The 18,432-nt window shown below is 41.0% G+C and overlaps 1 protein-coding gene across 1 annotated transcript in view; it reads left to right on the top strand.

Moving 5' to 3' along the window:
- Positions 1 to 18,432, top strand: part of IQGAP1 (IQ motif containing GTPase activating protein 1) — a 101,482-nt gene that overhangs the window by 29,679 nt on the left and 53,371 nt on the right. Inside the window, exons 3-9 of the mRNA XM_047735760.1 lie at positions 2,796 to 2,952; positions 4,795 to 4,872; positions 9,285 to 9,361; positions 15,212 to 15,279; positions 16,209 to 16,322; positions 16,893 to 17,071; positions 17,763 to 17,847. Coding sequence (XP_047591716.1) covers positions 2,796 to 2,952; positions 4,795 to 4,872; positions 9,285 to 9,361; positions 15,212 to 15,279; positions 16,209 to 16,322; positions 16,893 to 17,071; positions 17,763 to 17,847 — 758 coding nt within the window. The remainder of the gene's footprint in view (positions 1 to 2,795; positions 2,953 to 4,794; positions 4,873 to 9,284; positions 9,362 to 15,211; positions 15,280 to 16,208; positions 16,323 to 16,892; positions 17,072 to 17,762; positions 17,848 to 18,432) is intronic.

Below are 18,432 nucleotides of genomic sequence, written 5' to 3' on the forward strand. Positions count from 1 at the left end.
AGTAACATGGAAAATATTCATAAAATATTGAGAGGTGTCTACTAATTTTCTTTAATGAATACATATTATTATATTGAAAAACAAAACAAAACCCAAAGGGATTTGCCCTAGAAGTGCTTTAAGTTCTTGGCTATCATCTTGTGATTCTGTGGTTTAGTGGCAGAGGGGGAAATCTCAGATGGGCTGTAGAGGACAGAAAGGGGGGTTTGTTGAATCTTCTCAGGACTATAGTAGAATCTAGACTTTGGCTAATATTAAAAATTAGAGTAACATAGCGCCCTACTGAGTGCTCTTCATTTTTCAAAGCAATATGGTCCCGATTTAACTTACTTTTATAACTTAATTCTTATAAATGAAACCCGTTGATACTCTCTTGTGAGACAGAGGTTCCCACCCTGTGTGTGGGAATATGGAGGGCAGCTTTGGGTTTGGGGCACGGAGAGACACTTCTGTATTTTGCCTCTTTATTCTAGCTCTCCCTTACCCCTTTTCATCAGATCACAGTTGCCTCTTCTTCTTCTGGCCTGACATTTCTGTGATGTGCAAGGTATTCTCTTCCACTCTACAAAACTTCTAGCTGTTAATCAGGCCTGCTTTACAGCAGTTTGCCTCTGGAAGGTGTGGATAAAAGCTTGTGGGAGATGACGCCATGGTTCCTCCTTTGACTTTGACTTTGATGTAGTCATTTCAGAGAAGAACCGAAACGCCTTTGGTAGCTAGCCTCGTTCAAGGCAAAAGTAATGCGCTGTGCTCTTTATCCATAGTCTATGTGTTTACCTTGTTTTGAGGAGAAAATAAGTAATTTTTTCTTCATAACGTGAAGGGCTGTTCTTGGCTTAGACTGCAGTTGTTCTAGGCTTGTTTCTGTGAATGAGAACACAAGTTCCACTGTCCCCTGAGAGCTGGGATTGGCAGGAGCCATTTGCCATATCCTTTTTAGCAATAAAATATTGGAAGGCTGATAACAGGAGATGAATCCTGGACTACAGCTGTTTTCCATACCAGTGAGGTGCATTCTTTTCCACTTTGCCCTTCTGGTCATTGGGCTCTTGCAGAGGTTTGGATTTTGTAGCTCTTACCCATTGGTATCTGTCTTAACTACCATGGCAGCCCTTCTGGAAAACTCATTTGTGTGTCCCCCTTCCTCCCCCCCGCCTCCTACCGCCATGATTTAAGTTCCCAGTACCTGAAAGAAAAGCCAGTGGTAAAAACTTATTATCACTGGGTATAGGGAATGATGAGAAAATTCTCTGGCCCATGCATACACCCCAGCCAGTATTTATTTAAGTACATACTATGACTATTTATAGAACTTGAGAAACACAGAGAAATTGTTCCTTTTCCTTACTGTTTTGTAAAAATTCTGAGCAGTAATCTCAGTTTGGAAAGTCAGAATTAATATAAGAAAGTCTATTCTGAATTATAAAAGTAGCAATTTTTAGAACTATCATAAATCTAAGGTCTGTTGTGTATCATTCAAGCAATTTATTAATAAAAGAATTACATAAAAATGCATATGGGGAGCCTGGGTAGCTCAGTTGGTGAAACATCTGCCTTCTGCTCAGGTCATGCTCTCAGAGAGTCCTGGTGGTCCTGGCATCAAGCCCCTGCTCAGCAGGGAGTCTGCTTCTCCCTCTCCCTCAACTCTCTCCTCGCCCTCCCCCTTGGTCTCTCTCTCTCAAATAAATAGTCTTTAAAAAAAGCAGAACCAGGGGCGCCTGGGTGGCTCAGTGGGTTGAGCTGCTGCCTTCAGCTCAGGTCATGATCCCAGGTCCTGGGTTCGAGCCCCACATCGGGCTTTCTGCTCGGCGGGGAGCCTGCTTCCTCCTCTCTCTCTGCCTGCCTCTCTGCCTACTTGTGATTTCTCTCTGTCAAATAAATAAATAAAATCTTTAAAAAAAAAAAAAAAAAGCAGAACCATCGGGGTGCCTGGATGGCTCAGTTGTTAAGCATCTGCCTTGGGCTCAGGTCATTATCCCAGGGTCTTGGGATCAAGCCCCACATGGGGCTCCCTGCTTGCTGGGAAGCCTGCTTCTCTCCCTCTGCTGCTCCCCCTGCTTTGTTCCTATTCTCACTCTGTCTCTCTCTGTAAAAAAAAAAAAAAAAAAAAAAAAAAAAAAAAAAAATCTTAAAAAAAAAAAAAGCCAAAGCATCATCTTTAAATGATTTTTATTTTCCTACACTTATGTTGGTAGAAAATACATGCAGATGTCCATTGTTTTATCTTGAGCCTCCCTGAAATCTCTTGAGAAATGTTTTAGGGGGAAATGCAGTCTCCTCCCCAACCTCTGACAAACACACATTCATTTTTACTGCTTCCATTGGCATTTCCTTCCCTGTTTCAGCTGAGATAATTGACTATTCATGTAACCCCCAAACACCCTTAAAAGCTGGACCTAGAAATTCTTTGTGGATTCCGAAACTGGAAGAGAACATACATTTGAATCTTTGAACAACTGAAGTGCTGCCGTCAGCTGTACATGACTTTGTTTAGGAGTTCTGCAGGAGTGACCTCGGGTTAGGGCCTGAGGTTTCTGGGCAGTCAGGGGCCGGGGAGCCAGTTGGCTCTACTGCCGCAGAAGGAAGCAGGGTAGAGAAGAAGGTGGCTTTGTTGCTCAGGAGTTTTCCTAAGATCTGAGTGGGTCAGGACAAGGATGTGTGTGAAATTGGATCTTAAAAGAGTGTTGCTTATGTGGAACTTAAACTCCTCAGGGAGAATGGAGTGAGTCTCAAAAGTCTCTTAAGGAGGGGATCAGACCTTCCCTCTGTTGTCACGTCCTTTCCCTTTTGTGCAGGTGGATGGAAGCGTGCCTCGGGGAAGACCTGCCTCCCACCACAGAACTGGAGGAGGGGCTTAGGAATGGGGTCTACCTTGCCAAACTAGGAAACTTCTTCTCTCCCAAAGTGGTGTCCTTGAAGAAGATTTACGATCGAGAGCAGACCAGATACAAGGTGAGTCCTTCCTTGCTTGGGGCTTAAATTTCCTTAAACTTGAAAGAGAAGATTTGTGGACTTTATCCTGTCCCAGAGTTATTGAGAAATATGTGTGAGTGTGTGTGTTCCTTTAAAATAAAACACCTGGCAGAGTGGAGAAGATAATGCAAAGTCAGGTATAGTAATGAAAGGTGGCTCTCTGTATTTTTTTTTTAATTAAAGATTTTATTTGTTTATTTGAAAACAGAGATCACAAGTAGAGAGGCAGGCAGAAAGAGAGAGGGGGATGCAGGCTCCCTGCTGAGCAGAAAGCCTTTTTGGGGCTCGATCCCAGGACCCTGGGATCATGACCTGAGCTGAAGGCAGAGGCTTTAACCCACTGAGCCACCCAGGTGCCCCAACTCTCTGTATTTTTGATACAATTCCTGTGATGGGGTATGTCTGGAAATCTTTATGGTACATGATGATTTTTTTTTTTTTTTAATTTCTTACAAGGTAGAGGAAGTAACTAGGGGGAATTACAACTTTAATTTTAACCAAGCACTGAGATCTATTGGCAAATTAAAGCAATAGCCTTGCAACTTTAGGGGGGAAAAAGATCCCTCTGTGACATTAAAATTTGAGGTAAATTGGAAAAGCAGTCCAATTTCAGGAAATCGAGGTTGGTGAGAGGCTTTGATTCTTGTGGCCCAGGGCCCTGAAAAAGAAAAATCAAGTTGGGATGTTGACAAGGACCAGAATCTGCTGTGGGGGAGCTTTCTTATGAGCAGCTATTTGGAGAAGGATGAGTGTAAAAGGTAGAGGAAGATTGCAAAACCAAGGGCAAGATGTAAGTGGGTTGACTGTGGAGTTGGGCCAGAACTTGGAATGAGCTAAGGATGAAGACAGAGTCTAAGGAGGTTTTTATGTTCTATGTTTATGTTCAAAGGACAACAAGGAAGGTACAGGTCCTCAACCAAAATTAACATTCCAAACCAAACAAACCAAAAATTAACATTCCTTTTTCTGAAGAGAGTTCTAGAGCTGTTCTGTGGAGCACTCTACAGTGTGGACAGAGCAGTGAGACATTCATTAATTAATTTTAAAAGATTTATGTATCTTTAGAGAGAGCGCTAGAATGAGTGGGCGGAAGCGGCAGAGGGAGAGAATCCCAAGCAGACTCCCCACTGAGCACTAGAGCCCAAGGCGGGTCTGGATCCCATGACCCTGGGTCATGACCTGAGCCAAAACCTAGGTCAGACACTCAGCTGACTGAGCCACCCAGGCAACAAGACATTTAAAACAAGAGTGAAGACTGCGTGGCAATAGGAATAGTAGTCCTGCCCATCTTCCCCTTGAGAGTAAATCTTTCTCTAAAATAACAGACCTAGAGATGTAGAGTGGGTTTTGTGTGTGTAGTATGAAAACCCTGATTGATATATTTAATGGTATCTGTCGATTTGTGAGTATTTTCTACATGCCAGATACCACCCTGAGTGCTCTATGTACATTTTCCCATTTCATCTTTACAACAAACTGGTGAAGTAGGTGTTACAGATGAGGAAGCTCAAAGAGGTGAAGCGACTTGCTCAGTGTCACCAGTAGACAGCCAAGCCAGGGACTGAATCCAGGATAACTGAATCCCGAAGACTGTGTTCTATAGACCACGTTACACAGGAAGATTCTCTAGATGGTTCTCAGATGAAGGGAGCTGAGATGTGGATTCGACTTTTTAGGATTGGAATGTGAACATAATGCTATAGACTTTCAATTTAAGGGGACCTTGCAAAGTCACATAAGGGAAGTTTTGCAAAGAGAGTCTTTATTTGGTATTTGCTTCAATATTGCCAGCAGTGCCTAACGGTCTCTTATTTGTTCTAGGCAACTGGCCTGCACTTTAGACATACTGATAACGTGATTCAGTGGTTGAATGCCATGGATGAGATTGGATTGCCTAAGGTAACTTACGTGAGATTCCGAGTTCTGGCTTACGTGAGGCTATGTTGGCACATAGTTGTCATTCTGCCTGTAAAGTTATTCTCAATTGAATCTTTAATGATATTCTTTCTTTCTATTTTTTTTCTTAAGTACTAAAGGATCTCTTTCTTCTGTTTGTTTTAGGGAATAGTTTTGTTCTTTCTCTTTTTTATTCCCTATCCCTGCTAACCTCACCCTAGAGAAGTTCCCTATGATGTCATTGACTTTTACTACATCAAACTGTAGACTTACATTAAAATTCACATGCCGTGAAATCCCATCTTTTTAAAGTCTACAATTCAGTGTTTTTATTTATTCACAATGTTGTTACACTAAAATTTGACTTTAGGAAATAGGAGGAAATACTTTAGAAGTTTCATTTTATAGCTACAGAATACTCCTTTGTCTGTAAGAGAACATGATGGGCTATTGTTTTATGTTTCCAGTTGTAGAGGCAATATGATGGCATTTACCTCCTGTATCTTGTTTTGGTCAAGGCTGTAGTCTTTGTTTTTTAAAACATCTTTCTTGAGGTACAGTTGGTATGCAGAACCTGCATGTGTACAGTTGAATGGGTTTGGAGTAAGTGTGTGTCCTCGAGTGTTCTGCTCAGGAATTTATTTTATTTAGCACCACTCTTCGTGAAATTTGCCATTCCAGCCTCCGCATCCCCTTCTGCTCCCCATCCCTGGTCCTATCCTGAACCCTGAAGGCCATGCGACATCAACTCTTAGAGGCATGGACATCTCTTTTGTTTTCCATATCCTTTGACCTAAGAATTCTACTTCTAGGAATTCATCCCACCCCCAAAATCAGACAAGCCCGAAAAGATGGGCACATAAGGGTTTTTCAGCATTGCTTAGAATAGAAAAGATAGCAGCCACATGTTCCTTCACTGGGGGCATTAACTGTGTGGCAGCCAGTCGAATACTAGTACAGCTCATTAGAAAGGGTGATATTAGTCTGTATTGACAAGGGAAGTTGTCTGTGAGGTGTTAAGTGGGAGAAAAAACCCGAATGGGCTAAGGTTATAAGAGTTTGTGTTCTGGCTAAGGTGAGATCACTATTTTTATGTAAAAAAATAGATCTCTTTTTATGTATGTATCATTTTATGTAAAAAATTTCCCTTTTATTCTTGGGAAAAGTCTGTAATGGGATGGGATTTCTGTGTGATGGCATTAAGGGGCGTTTTTATTTTCTTTATAACTTCCTGTGTAGTCTGAATTTTTGTAACCAAAGACAGATTGAAAGAAGTGAGGTAGGGAGGATCCGAGAGGGGCTAGAACCACTGGGAGACGAACATTTGAATATTCAGTACTTAGCTAGCACCAGTCAGTTTTGCATATCTGTTTTGAATTGAGTTAAATCCAGAGCCAAGTCTTGGCAGAAGACTAGCCTTTGTCCTCTTTTTTTCAGAGCAGAATGCTGAAGCTCTCTTCCTCACACTGGTAGGTTTGAGAATTAGGCCCACAAATGTCAGGAAATGCAGTGTGTCAACTTCTTACGCCTACTTGGCCTTTCTGTGCACCTGTATCTTGTTGTACCTGTTTCTTTTGTAGTATGCCTGATGGGCAATGATGATTTAACCTCTTTTAAATGGTACTAAGAGCTTTGTTAATATATGCTATTACTAGTAGTATTGTTACTACAAAATGCTTTTTTAGTGATATAATTTTACTACTTCTTTTGTTTACTAATGGTAGTATATTGTCCTGGACCACAGCTATAACAAACATAGAGATCCCCAAAGGCTTTCAGAGACAATAGGGCCATCATGGCTATCAGCCTGGAAATGTCCACTCTATATGATTTAGGTCCAGAAGACTTGTAATGTGGATTAATGATACTTAGCCTAAAAATTGTTGCCCATAATACAATGTATGATATATAATTGACAATATATATAATATATATAATATAATATAATAATATATATAATTGACAATACATATATAGTGTCTGTAGGGATATCTTCCCTAATTTTTTAATATGGTACATGTAGGCTAACTATAGAAGCTTAATGTGGTAAGTTTTTGGTTCTTCTCACTTTTGTCTTTTTGTTATAATTGGTCTTGTTAGCCACCTCTTCCAGAAAATATTTTGTGATTTTTGTCTTTGATTTTTTTTTTTTTTTTTTAAGATCTTATTTTTAAGGGGCGCATGTGTGGCTTAATCATTAAGCATCTGCCTTCGGCTCAGGTCATGGTCCCTGGGTCCTGGGATTGACCCCTGCATCGGGCTCCCTGCTCAGCAGGAAGTCTGCTTCTCTCTTTCCCACTCCCCTTGCTTGTGTTTCCTCTCTCTCTCTGTTTCTCTCTGTGTCAAATAAATAATTTTTTTAAAAAATCTTTAAAAATAATTTATTTTTTAAGTAATCTCTAGGCCCAGTGTGGGACTCAAACTCATAACCCAAAGATCAAGAGTTGCGTGCTCTCCTCACTGAGCCAGCCATGCACCCCTGACTTTGATTTTTAAATTGTTTTCAATCTACTCAACTCCTCCTCCATCTTCCTCTTGTGTTCTACCTCCCATTTCCTAGTTGTGGGGGTTCCTTAAGCTGCTGTCCTTATTTACTTACATTCTTGTTCTCATGGTTTCAGTTATTTTGAAGGCTTTGCTATAAGATAAACACACTGTTTCACATGGCTGCTGGACAGCTCTCGGATAGTTTTCTATTAGCTAGAATTCCTCCTGTCTGAGAGTAAACCTTCCTTTTCCCCCAAGTGAACCTCCCCTCCTCTATACTAAATGGTAGCCTGTCCTCAATTCCCCTGTCATCCCATCTCAGAATCTTGAGGTTACCTTGAACTCCTAAATGCAGTTATGCACCAAGCCTTCCTCATGTATTTGAAATGTTTCTTTTATCTGTTCAGAGAGGTTATCAGTGTGCCTCCTGAGCTTCAGTTTCTCCATGATTCAATGTACCCTGTGTCCTGTCTCCAGCCAGATCGTCTGAGGCTCTGTTTTTATCCCTGGCTCCACAGCTAGGACTTCTCTGGGGCCTGCATATCAAGTTCAGACTTGTCTGACTTTCGAGGCCCTCATAATTAGATTGCATCCTACCCTACCCAGCTGTATCTTTCTGTTACTTTCTAAAATGTATTCTGTGCTGTTTTCGGGAAGGGTGGCTCAGGGCGACCGTGATCTTTACCTTTCAGGAGATGATGATATCTCCATCTTGGAAAGTGAGCGTGCAGAGTTTGAAAAATGATCAAAAGACAGTTCGGTGCATCCCATCTCTCGAGGGGGGCGGTTCTTTCTAGTCGAGAGTCATAGGTATTGTGGGAAATACATGAAAACAGACAAACATGGTGGGTGGAGGGCTCTGACAGGCCCATGGTGCTGCAGGCCTCCTCCTGCTGCCTTTCACTGCTCATCCAGATTCTTCTGATGGCCTCAAAATTCTGTCTTTCACTTCTCCAGACCATTATCATCTCCTTTCTCCCTAAATTATAGAACAAATTACGTGGTGCCACATCACCATGAAAATAAGTAGATCTTGAAATTCAGGATTATACCCAGTCTAAATTTACTATGTTCCTGTTTGACCTCATTTGTTAATTCATTAAATGTAGAATCCCTTCCATGACCTTGGCTCTGGGCTTGGCATTGAAGATACAGCAATGAATTGCATAGACCTGATCCCTGCCTTCATGTAGTGTCTAGTCAATCAGATAATAACACAAGTAATTGATTATTTGTGACAAGTGCTAAGGAGAACCACCGGTCTTCCACATTCCCATATATCCTCTCTTTCACCTACTTCATCTGTGTATCTTTTTTCTTCTCCCAATCATGTAACAAATTTTTTTTTTTTTTGAAGATTTTATTTTTAAGTAATCTCTGTACCTGGTGTGGGGCTCCAACCTCACAACCTAGAGATCGAGTCACACACTCCACCAGCTGAGCCAGCCAGACGTCCTTGCATATAACACATTTTAATATTTTATAGCTTTTTTCCAATGTCTAAATGTAGTAGTTCACACAACTGAAAGCACTCCAGTAAATGCTCATTGTTGAGTTATTCTGTGTCTAGGCATGGTACATGGTAACTGGGCAGATCGCAGTCCTCCAGAGCTTCCCACATTGGCCAGTGGTTTAAACTGCTCAGCGCTGCGTGTCATCTACCCATTCTGAGTCTGCAGGAAGCAAATCCCTTTCACATACCTGGTGAAACTCAGTGGATTAACCAAATAAGGCTTTTCCAACTCGTGCTTTTTATTCTGTATTATAGCGTTTTATTCTTTGCATTACTTAAGATGAATTGTCTGTTCCTAATGAAGTTACTTGCTGAATGCCAATAATGTTTTCTAATCGTTTTATTTGTATAATTGGTGGTTGGTGAACAATGCAGTGGATGGATACCTTACTCTGCTTCTTTTATTCCTCCTTAGATTTTTTACCCAGAAACTACAGATATCTATGATCGAAAAAACATGCCAAGATGTATCTACTGTATCCACGCACTCAGGTAATCAGATTTTCTTGGTAAAATAAACAGACTGCTAAAGTGCCAGAGGTGGGGGCTTGGGGGCGGGCGAAATGGGTAAAGGGAGTCAAAAAAACACTTCCAGCTGTAAAACAACTAAGCCCTGGGGTTGTAACTTACTTCCCAGGGATTTGCGTTACTAATGATTTAGTGTGTGCTTGAAAGTTGTGGAGACAGTAGGTCTTAAAAGTTCTCAGCATGGGGCGTCTCAGTGTCTCAGTCGCTTCAGCATCCAATTCTTGGTTTCAGCTCAGGTCATGATCTCGGGGTCCTGGGATCAAGCCCTGCATCAGGCTCCCCCGTCGGGGGGGGGGGGGGAGTCTGCTTCCCCCCTCTCTCTCCCTTGGTCCCTCCCCCAACCCCACTTAAGCACACACGCTCTCTCTCTTTCTCTCTATCTAAATTAAATAAATATATCTTCAAAAACGTTTCTCAGCACAAGGAAAAAAAATCCGTAATTCTGTGTGGTGATGGATGTTAGTGAGACTTACTGAGGTGACCGTTCTGCAATATATACATATATTGAATCATTATGTTGTACCCTGGAAACTAATGTGATGTTACGTGTTAGTTCTGTCTCAGTAAAAAAGAAAGCAGTGTAGGAATAATGTCTGACTTGAATGTATAGCTTTTTGTCCATGGTGCAACGAGAAAGTTCTTACATTAGCTTCAGGATTTCCAAATAGAATGGGATACTTTTGTCTTAACAAAGTGGTGAGAAACAGCTGTGTTTTTCTAGGGACTAGGGAGAAGGGATTTATTTATCTCCATAATAGCAGATAATTTGGCTCTGAAAACAAAGTGTAGTCTTTCATTGTTGATCTAGTATTCCTGTGAACTGTGCATTTCAGCTGGGATGCAGTTCTGTTCTTTTTAATTAAAATCTCTTAAGAATTACAAAAAGGATGTACATTTCAAACTTATCACTGTTTACTGTTTTGCCACAAGCCAGTAGCTGAATTACAAAATACACTCACCATGTCTTAATAATTTAGTAGTGTAATTAAATTTTATCAACATCTTCAGATAATGCCAGCAACTGTCAAATGGTTGATTTTTAATTTACTTAGTTTTCTAGGTCCTCGCCAAGCCATTTGTTCATTAAGTAATGTTTATGCGAAACAGATATAACAGATAGGAACTGAAACAAAATATAATTTTTTCATAATTTCATAGTAGATTCTGAAGATGGCTTAATTTCAGACCCTTGGCTGTTGGAATCGGCAAAATACTGTATTGGAAGGAAGAGGCAATGTGTGTGGAGGGAGGGTGGGGTTCAGTAGATATGATAGCACCAAGTGGAGCGGGACAGATTTACCTGGTGGCCGCAGGGCTATATGAGAAGGTGGTCGAAGTGAGCGGGACATGTGGCTGGGGTTTCTTTGCTCGGGCTGCCCATTTTATGAAATTATAAGGCATCCTCTATGTGTGCTTAATAAATGTTAATTACATACATGAATATATGTATCATATTGACCCATGAGAAGCCTGTTGTCTCAGGTTTGATCAAATATGTGCCAGACCCTTTGGATCTCTGGAAGCCATGTGAAACCCACAAAAGAACGAACGTAGCTGAGGACCAGGGCACCGCCACGCTCTTGTGCCTTTGTTTATTCTGTTTGCACGGCCTGGATACCCTTTACTTCCGAGTTTAACCCACGTTCTTCTCCAGCTGCTACTGTGGATTGCCACATTTCTGGATGCCTTTTTTTTACTTTTTGTCCCTCAGACAGAATTAGCTGCTTCCCGTCTTTGTGCTCTTCTGGCGTTTGCACAGACCTCTTCAAGTGCGTGGCTTTCCATCATCCTCGGGTGTTTCGTTCTTGCTGCTGGCTTGCCCTGTACTCCTTGGGGGCAGGACTCCCCCTATCTTTGTGTCTCTAGTACTTAGATGCCTCACATGCACTAGGTAGTCAAAATCATACATTGTAACAAGCCTTCCTTCTCCTTCTCTAGCTCAAGGGGATATCTTCTGCCCTATAAATGAAAAAAGAAAATGGTACTTTCTTTTACCAGATGACTGTTCATGTTTGTCTCAGTGTATCCAGTCAAGTTTTATTTATTTATTTATTTATTTTAAAAAAGATTTTATTTATTTATTTGACAGACAGAGATCACAAGTAGGCAGAGAGGCAGGCAGATAGAGAGGAGGAAGCAGGCTCCCTGCTGAGCAGAGAGCCCGATGCGGGGCTTGATCCCAGGACCCTGAGATCATGACCTGAGCCCAAGGCAGAGGCTTAACCCACTGAGCCACCCAGGCGCCCGTCCAGTCAAATTTTAATTCAGTTCCCATCTTCTTGGTGAGGTTTTGTGATTTCAGTGACTCCCGCTCATTCCTCTGTCTAAACACCTATGTTTCTTTGTTTCTTAGTTCTGTTGTTTCTTGCATACATTCACTGTCTTTCTCTCTATTACATTATTAGCATCTTAGGGACAGAGGTCATGCCTTACATTGCTTTGTACCAAGGTACACATCATAACGGACAAACAAAAGTAACACAAGATTTAATAAAAAACAGAAGTGGGTGTTGTTTAGGGGAATGTTCAGATTGTAGCAATTTCAAGTGTATGTGTCTGAGCCAAAATCAGATTAACTCTGAGTGTTGTGATTGGCTCAGTGTTAGAGTGAGGTCTGCCTTTGTTGATAACCTTGTGAAGGTCGCACCTACAATGGATATCTGAACGTGGCCAGCAGGAGGCCCTGCTGGCGGAGCTCCTCTCTGTGAGTTCTGCAGCCACGGTTCTCCAACGTCACCAGGGTCCCAGGCCCCCAAAGTCCCTGAATTGGAGATGAAGCATTAACTGTGCCTTTCTCAGAATCGGAAAGGGAGGAAGTCTGCTATTATTATTCATTTCTCTTCAGTATACAGCCTGTGCTTGGAAATTATATACAGAGCAGTGTGTTCTGGTTGGTGATTTATGATTTCTTTCCTCCCTGGAGTGTTTTTCCTGAAGGGCTGGCCGCTGTTGATAGGCAGGCAGTGTATACCTGCTGGGAGCCTCCTCTTCAGCCCGTGGTACAGCAGTGTTCGAGAAAGGCACCTCGCTTCACTGTGTGTGGTGAGGCCCCTTCTCCCTTTTGGATTTGCAGTAACAGAAAAGTATTATTAGCTCCTTGTTTTCTCCCTTCCTGCCTTTCTTTCTTCTTCTCTTTTGAGATAGTCACTGTATTTAGTCCTGCTAAATTACTTTTCTGGATTACATTCCACCCTCAGATAAGACCCCAATTCTTTTATTCTTTTTTTAAATTAATTATTTTATTTATGAGACCGGGAGCACAAGCAGGAGTGCTGCAGAGGCAGAGGGAGAAGCAGGCTTCCTGCTGAGCAGGGAACCCAAAGTGGGGCTTGATCCCAGGACGCTGGGATCATGACCTGAGCCACCCAGGTGCCCCAAGACCTCAGTTCTTTATTTCCATTTCCTCTGATGTTTTATCTAAGAACTGATTTTGGGATTAAATTAGCCCATAATCCTAAAGAAATGTAAAAGCTGAAAATCATCTTGAAGTTTGTTTCAAACTCATTTGTTGGCAAAATCTGATCAGAATTAATTAAAGTTATTTAGAATATTTGTCTCCTTACTGTGATTATGTGTATGTTTCTCTGCAGAGTAATATATTATAAAATTATAATTATAAAAAAATAATATATTTTTTCAGGGCTGCTGCCTCAAGTCTTGCTGGTGTGTTTTGTAATACTGTATATACTTAAGTGAACAGATATTGTATAATACTGTATACACTATAAAACCTTTCTAATATCTGAGAAATCCTAAATTCATATCTGGCCCAAAGAATTTAGATCACGGACTGTGGACGGTACTAGATTCTGTTTCCTAAGCAACTGCTGTGTTTGTGTTTAAGAGCCTTTATAAACAATCTTTGAGATCAGCATAGTGATTTCTAGGTTGCTCTGCAGGCAGCAAAGATAAGAGGAATCCACACCCTCCTTTCCCCATTACTATAAAGTACAGGTTCAGTAGGAAAAAAAGAAAAGGAAAATGAACCTGAGCTCAATCATAGGCTGGCTGTTGTCCCCTAACAGTTACTTGTAAAACTGGGGAGAACAGGAGCAAAGATTGGAAAGGGGTGTTCACTGGTAGGATTGAAAGTTTCAGTTTCAGTTGACTACTCTTGGTTCTGGGCAAAAGGGTCAGAGTGACCATTGTGGTTATATTCATAACTCCAGCACCTCCTTAAAATATTCTCAATAATTGAGGTAAAAGAAAGATGGTGCCTATGTCTTAGCTTCTCTTCTGCTCTACTCATAGCTCGGAATGTCTTAACAACTTTAATTTACCTTTGAAAGACCTAAAAAATGAACTCACTCTTCTTGGGCTTATAAAAGTGACATTCTTGAAGTTTCTTGATGTGTGGCAATCACTTTCTGCTGTCCATGTAGAAATAAAAGAGTGAGAAATTCCTGAAGAAATTTGGAACGTGGGTAGGACGTATTATATGGGAGAAATAATATATATAGTGGGTACATGGTATAGATCCAGAATGTTATTGGCTATTTTGCTTTGGAAAATTTTGTTGAACAGATTTAAAGTCATTTGAGAGAAGAACATTGTATAATTCCATTTTGAACATCTTACTCTAAAAAACACTTAATCATATGCATATGATTCATACTTGTAGTTATCTGAGAAAATAATTAGCTACTCTGAATGTATAAATTCGAATGTCTTTTCCGAATACTTGACTTTTTTTAGATTATACATTTCTGTTTATCATATACAGTTTAAGTGCTGATCAGTTCTGTGAATGCAACATACATGATCCATATTCGTGTTTAGATCAAGCTGAGGTTTACAGATTATTTACACAAATTGTAGGTCACTCTGTTGAGTTTCTGTGATTTGTTTCCTAAGCGTTTTTAATTCCCTTACTGCTAGGCCGTCCGTGTCTTGCTCGTGTCCATCTTTGTCAAGTGCACTTCTTGTTGATTCTGATCTGCTGGGTCCTTAGAATCCAGTTATGGTCATTCAGGCTTGTAGACATTTTCTTATGCACCTGTCTGTCTGAAATGTCAGTATTTATTAATATATGTCAGGTTCCGGGTAGACAGTGGTGAACAAGACATTTATTGTTCCTGCCTTCATGAGATTTAAAGTTGAATAGATTTCTTTTTTTTTTATTTAAACAATAAAGATAAGATGTTTATTTAAAATTCATGAATTACCTGAAACGTTTCCATCAGTAATATGAATTCAGTTTAAATAAGACTTTTTATTTAAATCATTTTCATGACACTTTAAAAAAAAATTTGTTTATTTGACAGAGATCACAAGTAGGCAGAGCAGTGGACAGAGATAGAGGGGGAAGCAGGCTCCCCACTGAGCAGGGACCCCGACACGGGGCTCAATCCCAGGACCCTGAGATCATGACCTGAGGTGAAGCCAGAGGCTTAACCCACTGAGCCACCTAGGCGCCCCCATTTTCATAGATATCTTGTTAGTTAAAACTTATTGATCATAGGAGGGTATACAGAAGTGAAGGTTTCTCCACCTAGATAGACTATATTCACATGTATGATAACATCTAATTGCACACTGGATTTGTACCAGAACTGGGACTTGAACTTGTGTCTTCTGATTCCCAGCCCAGTGCTTTTTGCATTGCATCATGTGACTTTCTAGAACAATATGATGTAAAACTCAGAAAAGGTTCTGAGATAAAGTACAGTAATTGCAAAGGGGGATATGGCAGCATGCAGGGATATATATGTTCAGAATGTTTGTTCTCTTTATGATGACTTTCCTCCTTAATCTAAGAGCAGCAGCTGGGTGCAGCTGGGAGTCCTAACTCTTTTTGCATATCGTGTATTCTAGTTTGTACCTGTTCAAACTGGGCCTGGCTCCTCAGATTCAAGACCTCTATGGAAAGGTTGACTTCACAGGTAAGGAGTTACAGACTTGGCAGGAAATGCTTGATTTATGTGGAAATAGCCTGGAGAGTCAACAATACCAATCTTAAAGACATAGGGCTTAAAAAAACACTCTGGCAACAGAGATCAAAGAAGTGTAACTTGCTTCTCCTGGTGCATTGAGAAGACAGGTAAACTGGGAATTTCGAACTCTGTTCTCTCATTTTAGGAAGTACCTACAGTGGGCAGAGCAAGGGGTGACAATTTAGTAATTTAAAAATTTAACTTGTTTACCTTATTCTGTATGTATTTGCTTTTGTCAGATGCTTGAAGAGATGGGGGCTTTGGGAGAAAAAGAACAGTGGTATTATTGGTTGGGGTAATATAGATTCAAATCCTTTGAACTGGTCATTATTCTATAGACTTGGGAATTTTAAATTTAATAAAACTTTTATCTGTGACATTTTTCCTTCTGGGGAAGTTGTTCACCAGACCTGGGGAAAAGGGCCAAACCTTACATGTTGTTTTCTTTATCATTTGGCTTCCTGCCTTGGAAGCAGAATGGTCCCATAGCAGCTTCTGACTTGGTGTGTAAAGACATCTGGCTGGCTTGTGGGTCATTTGTTCCTGAGCTCCCTTCACAGCTGCTCCTTCCCAAGTACATTGTAGGAAATGCCACAAGTAGCAGTTTTGAGCAACTCTTTTCTGTAGGGCTCTTTCTCATGTTACACTGACTTTTGGTGCTCTTGATAATAGTAATAATAGTTAATATCTACTGAGTATATGCTTTGTGCCAGGCACTATGTTCAGTGCTTTCCATCTATCATCTCATTAAATCCTCGTAACAGTCCTAGGAGGCTGCTGCCACTTCATCCCATTGTGTAGTTGGGGAATCTCTTTCCTTCTCTGAGTTCTGGAAAGGTGCTTAATTTGCTTGCCTGGGTCTTCATCTTTTCCTGTAGAAGAGGAAATCAACAACATGAAGATCGAGCTGGAGAAGTATGGGATCCAGATGCCCGCCTTCAGCAAGATAGGGGGCATCCTGGCTAATGAGCTCTCAGTGGACGAAGCTGCGTGTAAGCAAGGAGAAACTTTGTGGGTTCAGATGGGTTTGTTGCTACCACCTTCAATCAGGAATACTGTGATGGTCCCAGACGTTAGGAGTTTTGCTAGCAAGCTTAGGTCGGTAGAGGGAGGTCAACACTGCTGTGGTCTTCTCTGCTACTGTTATTTGGAAGTGAGTGATTTTGATGAAAATGAAAGCATTAGAAAGTGAGTTCTACATTTCACTGTCTCTTTGGGTTTGTTATTTTTGTCATGGTACTTACGTGATGATTGAGGGTGAACATTGCTATAATACCTGCTTGCAAAGCTCTTTAACGAATATTTCCCTGTGAGATTCCAAACTCAGCATCCCAGACATGGGATCACAGGGAGAGCTGTGGCTCTGTGCATCCAAGAGGAGACTAGGCTTACTGGATTCAGGGAGCCATTCCTCCAACTCCAGTCATCATTTCTCTATCACAGTGAGCCTTTTCCTGCAGTAGGGGGTATGATGTTGTTCTGGGTGTGTCATGTACCTCCCTTACTCTATATAACCCCAGTGTTCCATGTTTTGATTTTTTAATTTAATTTTATTTTCTTAGTGCATGCTGCCGTTATTGCCATTAATGAGGCTGTTGACCGTAGAATTGCAGCCGACACATTTGTGGCTCTGAGAAACCCTAATGCCATGCTTGTAAATCTTGAAGAGCCCTTGGCTTCCACATACCAGGATGTGCTTTATCGGGCCAAGCAGGAGAAAATGACCAACGCTAAAAATAGGGTAAAAATGGAACATTTCTTCTTTCTAATTGATTTATATTCTTTCATTGTTTGATATGAGTCCATTTTAAAAATCAGTTTTCTTGAAGTATAGTTTATACACAGTAAAATTTACTATTTTACATGTATGGTTTGATGGGTTTTGACAAACGTGTGGTTACAAAACCATCAACCCCAGAGTCCCCCGGTCCCTCTTCACAATCAGCCTCCACTCCCCATCCCTAACCCCAGGCAACCTCCAGTCTGAATCGATCCCTGTATTTACCCTTTTAAGAATTACATATAAATGAAATGGATTTACATAGTATGCAGTCTTTTGGTATTAGATTCCAATTTGACTTTTATTCTTTAATTTTGTGTGAACCAATGAGAAGCTCTGAGATCTGGTCTTTGGGTGTGCCGTTCCGCTCAAGTCCGAGGGAAGGATGCAGGCTCCTGAGTGAGCAGAGTTCACCAGGGCTTCCTGCTCCTGCCCAGTTCTGGAAGCTTCCTTGGGCTTGTTGTTAACAAGTGGGTCTGCTTTTTATGTTTTTAGTTAAGAGCTGTGTAGCATTGCACCGTGTGCTCCATTAAGGATTTTAAACCACACCCTTATTCTTTGTTCTCTCCTGGCTGGGGGAGCAGTATAAGAGTGTTTCTGAGGTCTTCTTAGAGACCTGAACTGATTCATTGCACTTTTTACTCACTTTCAGACAGAAAACTCTGAGAGAGAAAGGGACGTTTATGAGGAGCTGCTCACTCAAGCTGAAATTCAAGGCAATATAAACAAAGTCAACAGTAAGTACGTCCCTGGGTTGGGTACCTGCAGGGATGCTGCAGAATAATGTGGGTGTTGATCTGTTCTTGGACTGACAACATGGTTTATTTACCTTAATTTTATTTTTATTTTTTTAAGACTTTACTCATTTATTTGTCAGATTGAGAGAGAGCGAGAGAACGAGTGAGCTCAAGCAGGGGGAGGAGGCAGGCAGAGGGAGAAGCAGGTTTCCCGCTGGGCAGGGAGCCCAATTTGAGACTCAATCCCAGGACCCTGGGATGGTGGCCTGAGTCGAAGGCAGATGCTTAACTGACTGAGCCACCTAGGCGTCCCTAAGTTTATTTTAGACATTAGTGGATTTGTTTACGAACTATTGCTTCTGCCTTTTTTTGTGTACATATGTCTTCTGTTTCAGATGCTATCTTCCTCAGGCAGGCCCTCCTTCTATCTGCTATAGCTTCTAGAACTCCTCTTGTTGGCTAATTTCACTCTTTTACCCTGTATTAACACACTTAAAAAAAAAAAATCTAAATAGGGATTTTATTTTTCCTTACTTATTTTTTTAAGTAGACTCCATGCCCAGTGTGGAGCCCAACACAGGGCTT

The sequence above is a fragment of the Lutra lutra genome, chromosome 7 (assembly GCF_902655055.1).
Source record: "Lutra lutra chromosome 7, mLutLut1.2, whole genome shotgun sequence".
Lineage (NCBI taxonomy): Eukaryota > Metazoa > Chordata > Mammalia > Carnivora > Mustelidae > Lutra > Lutra lutra.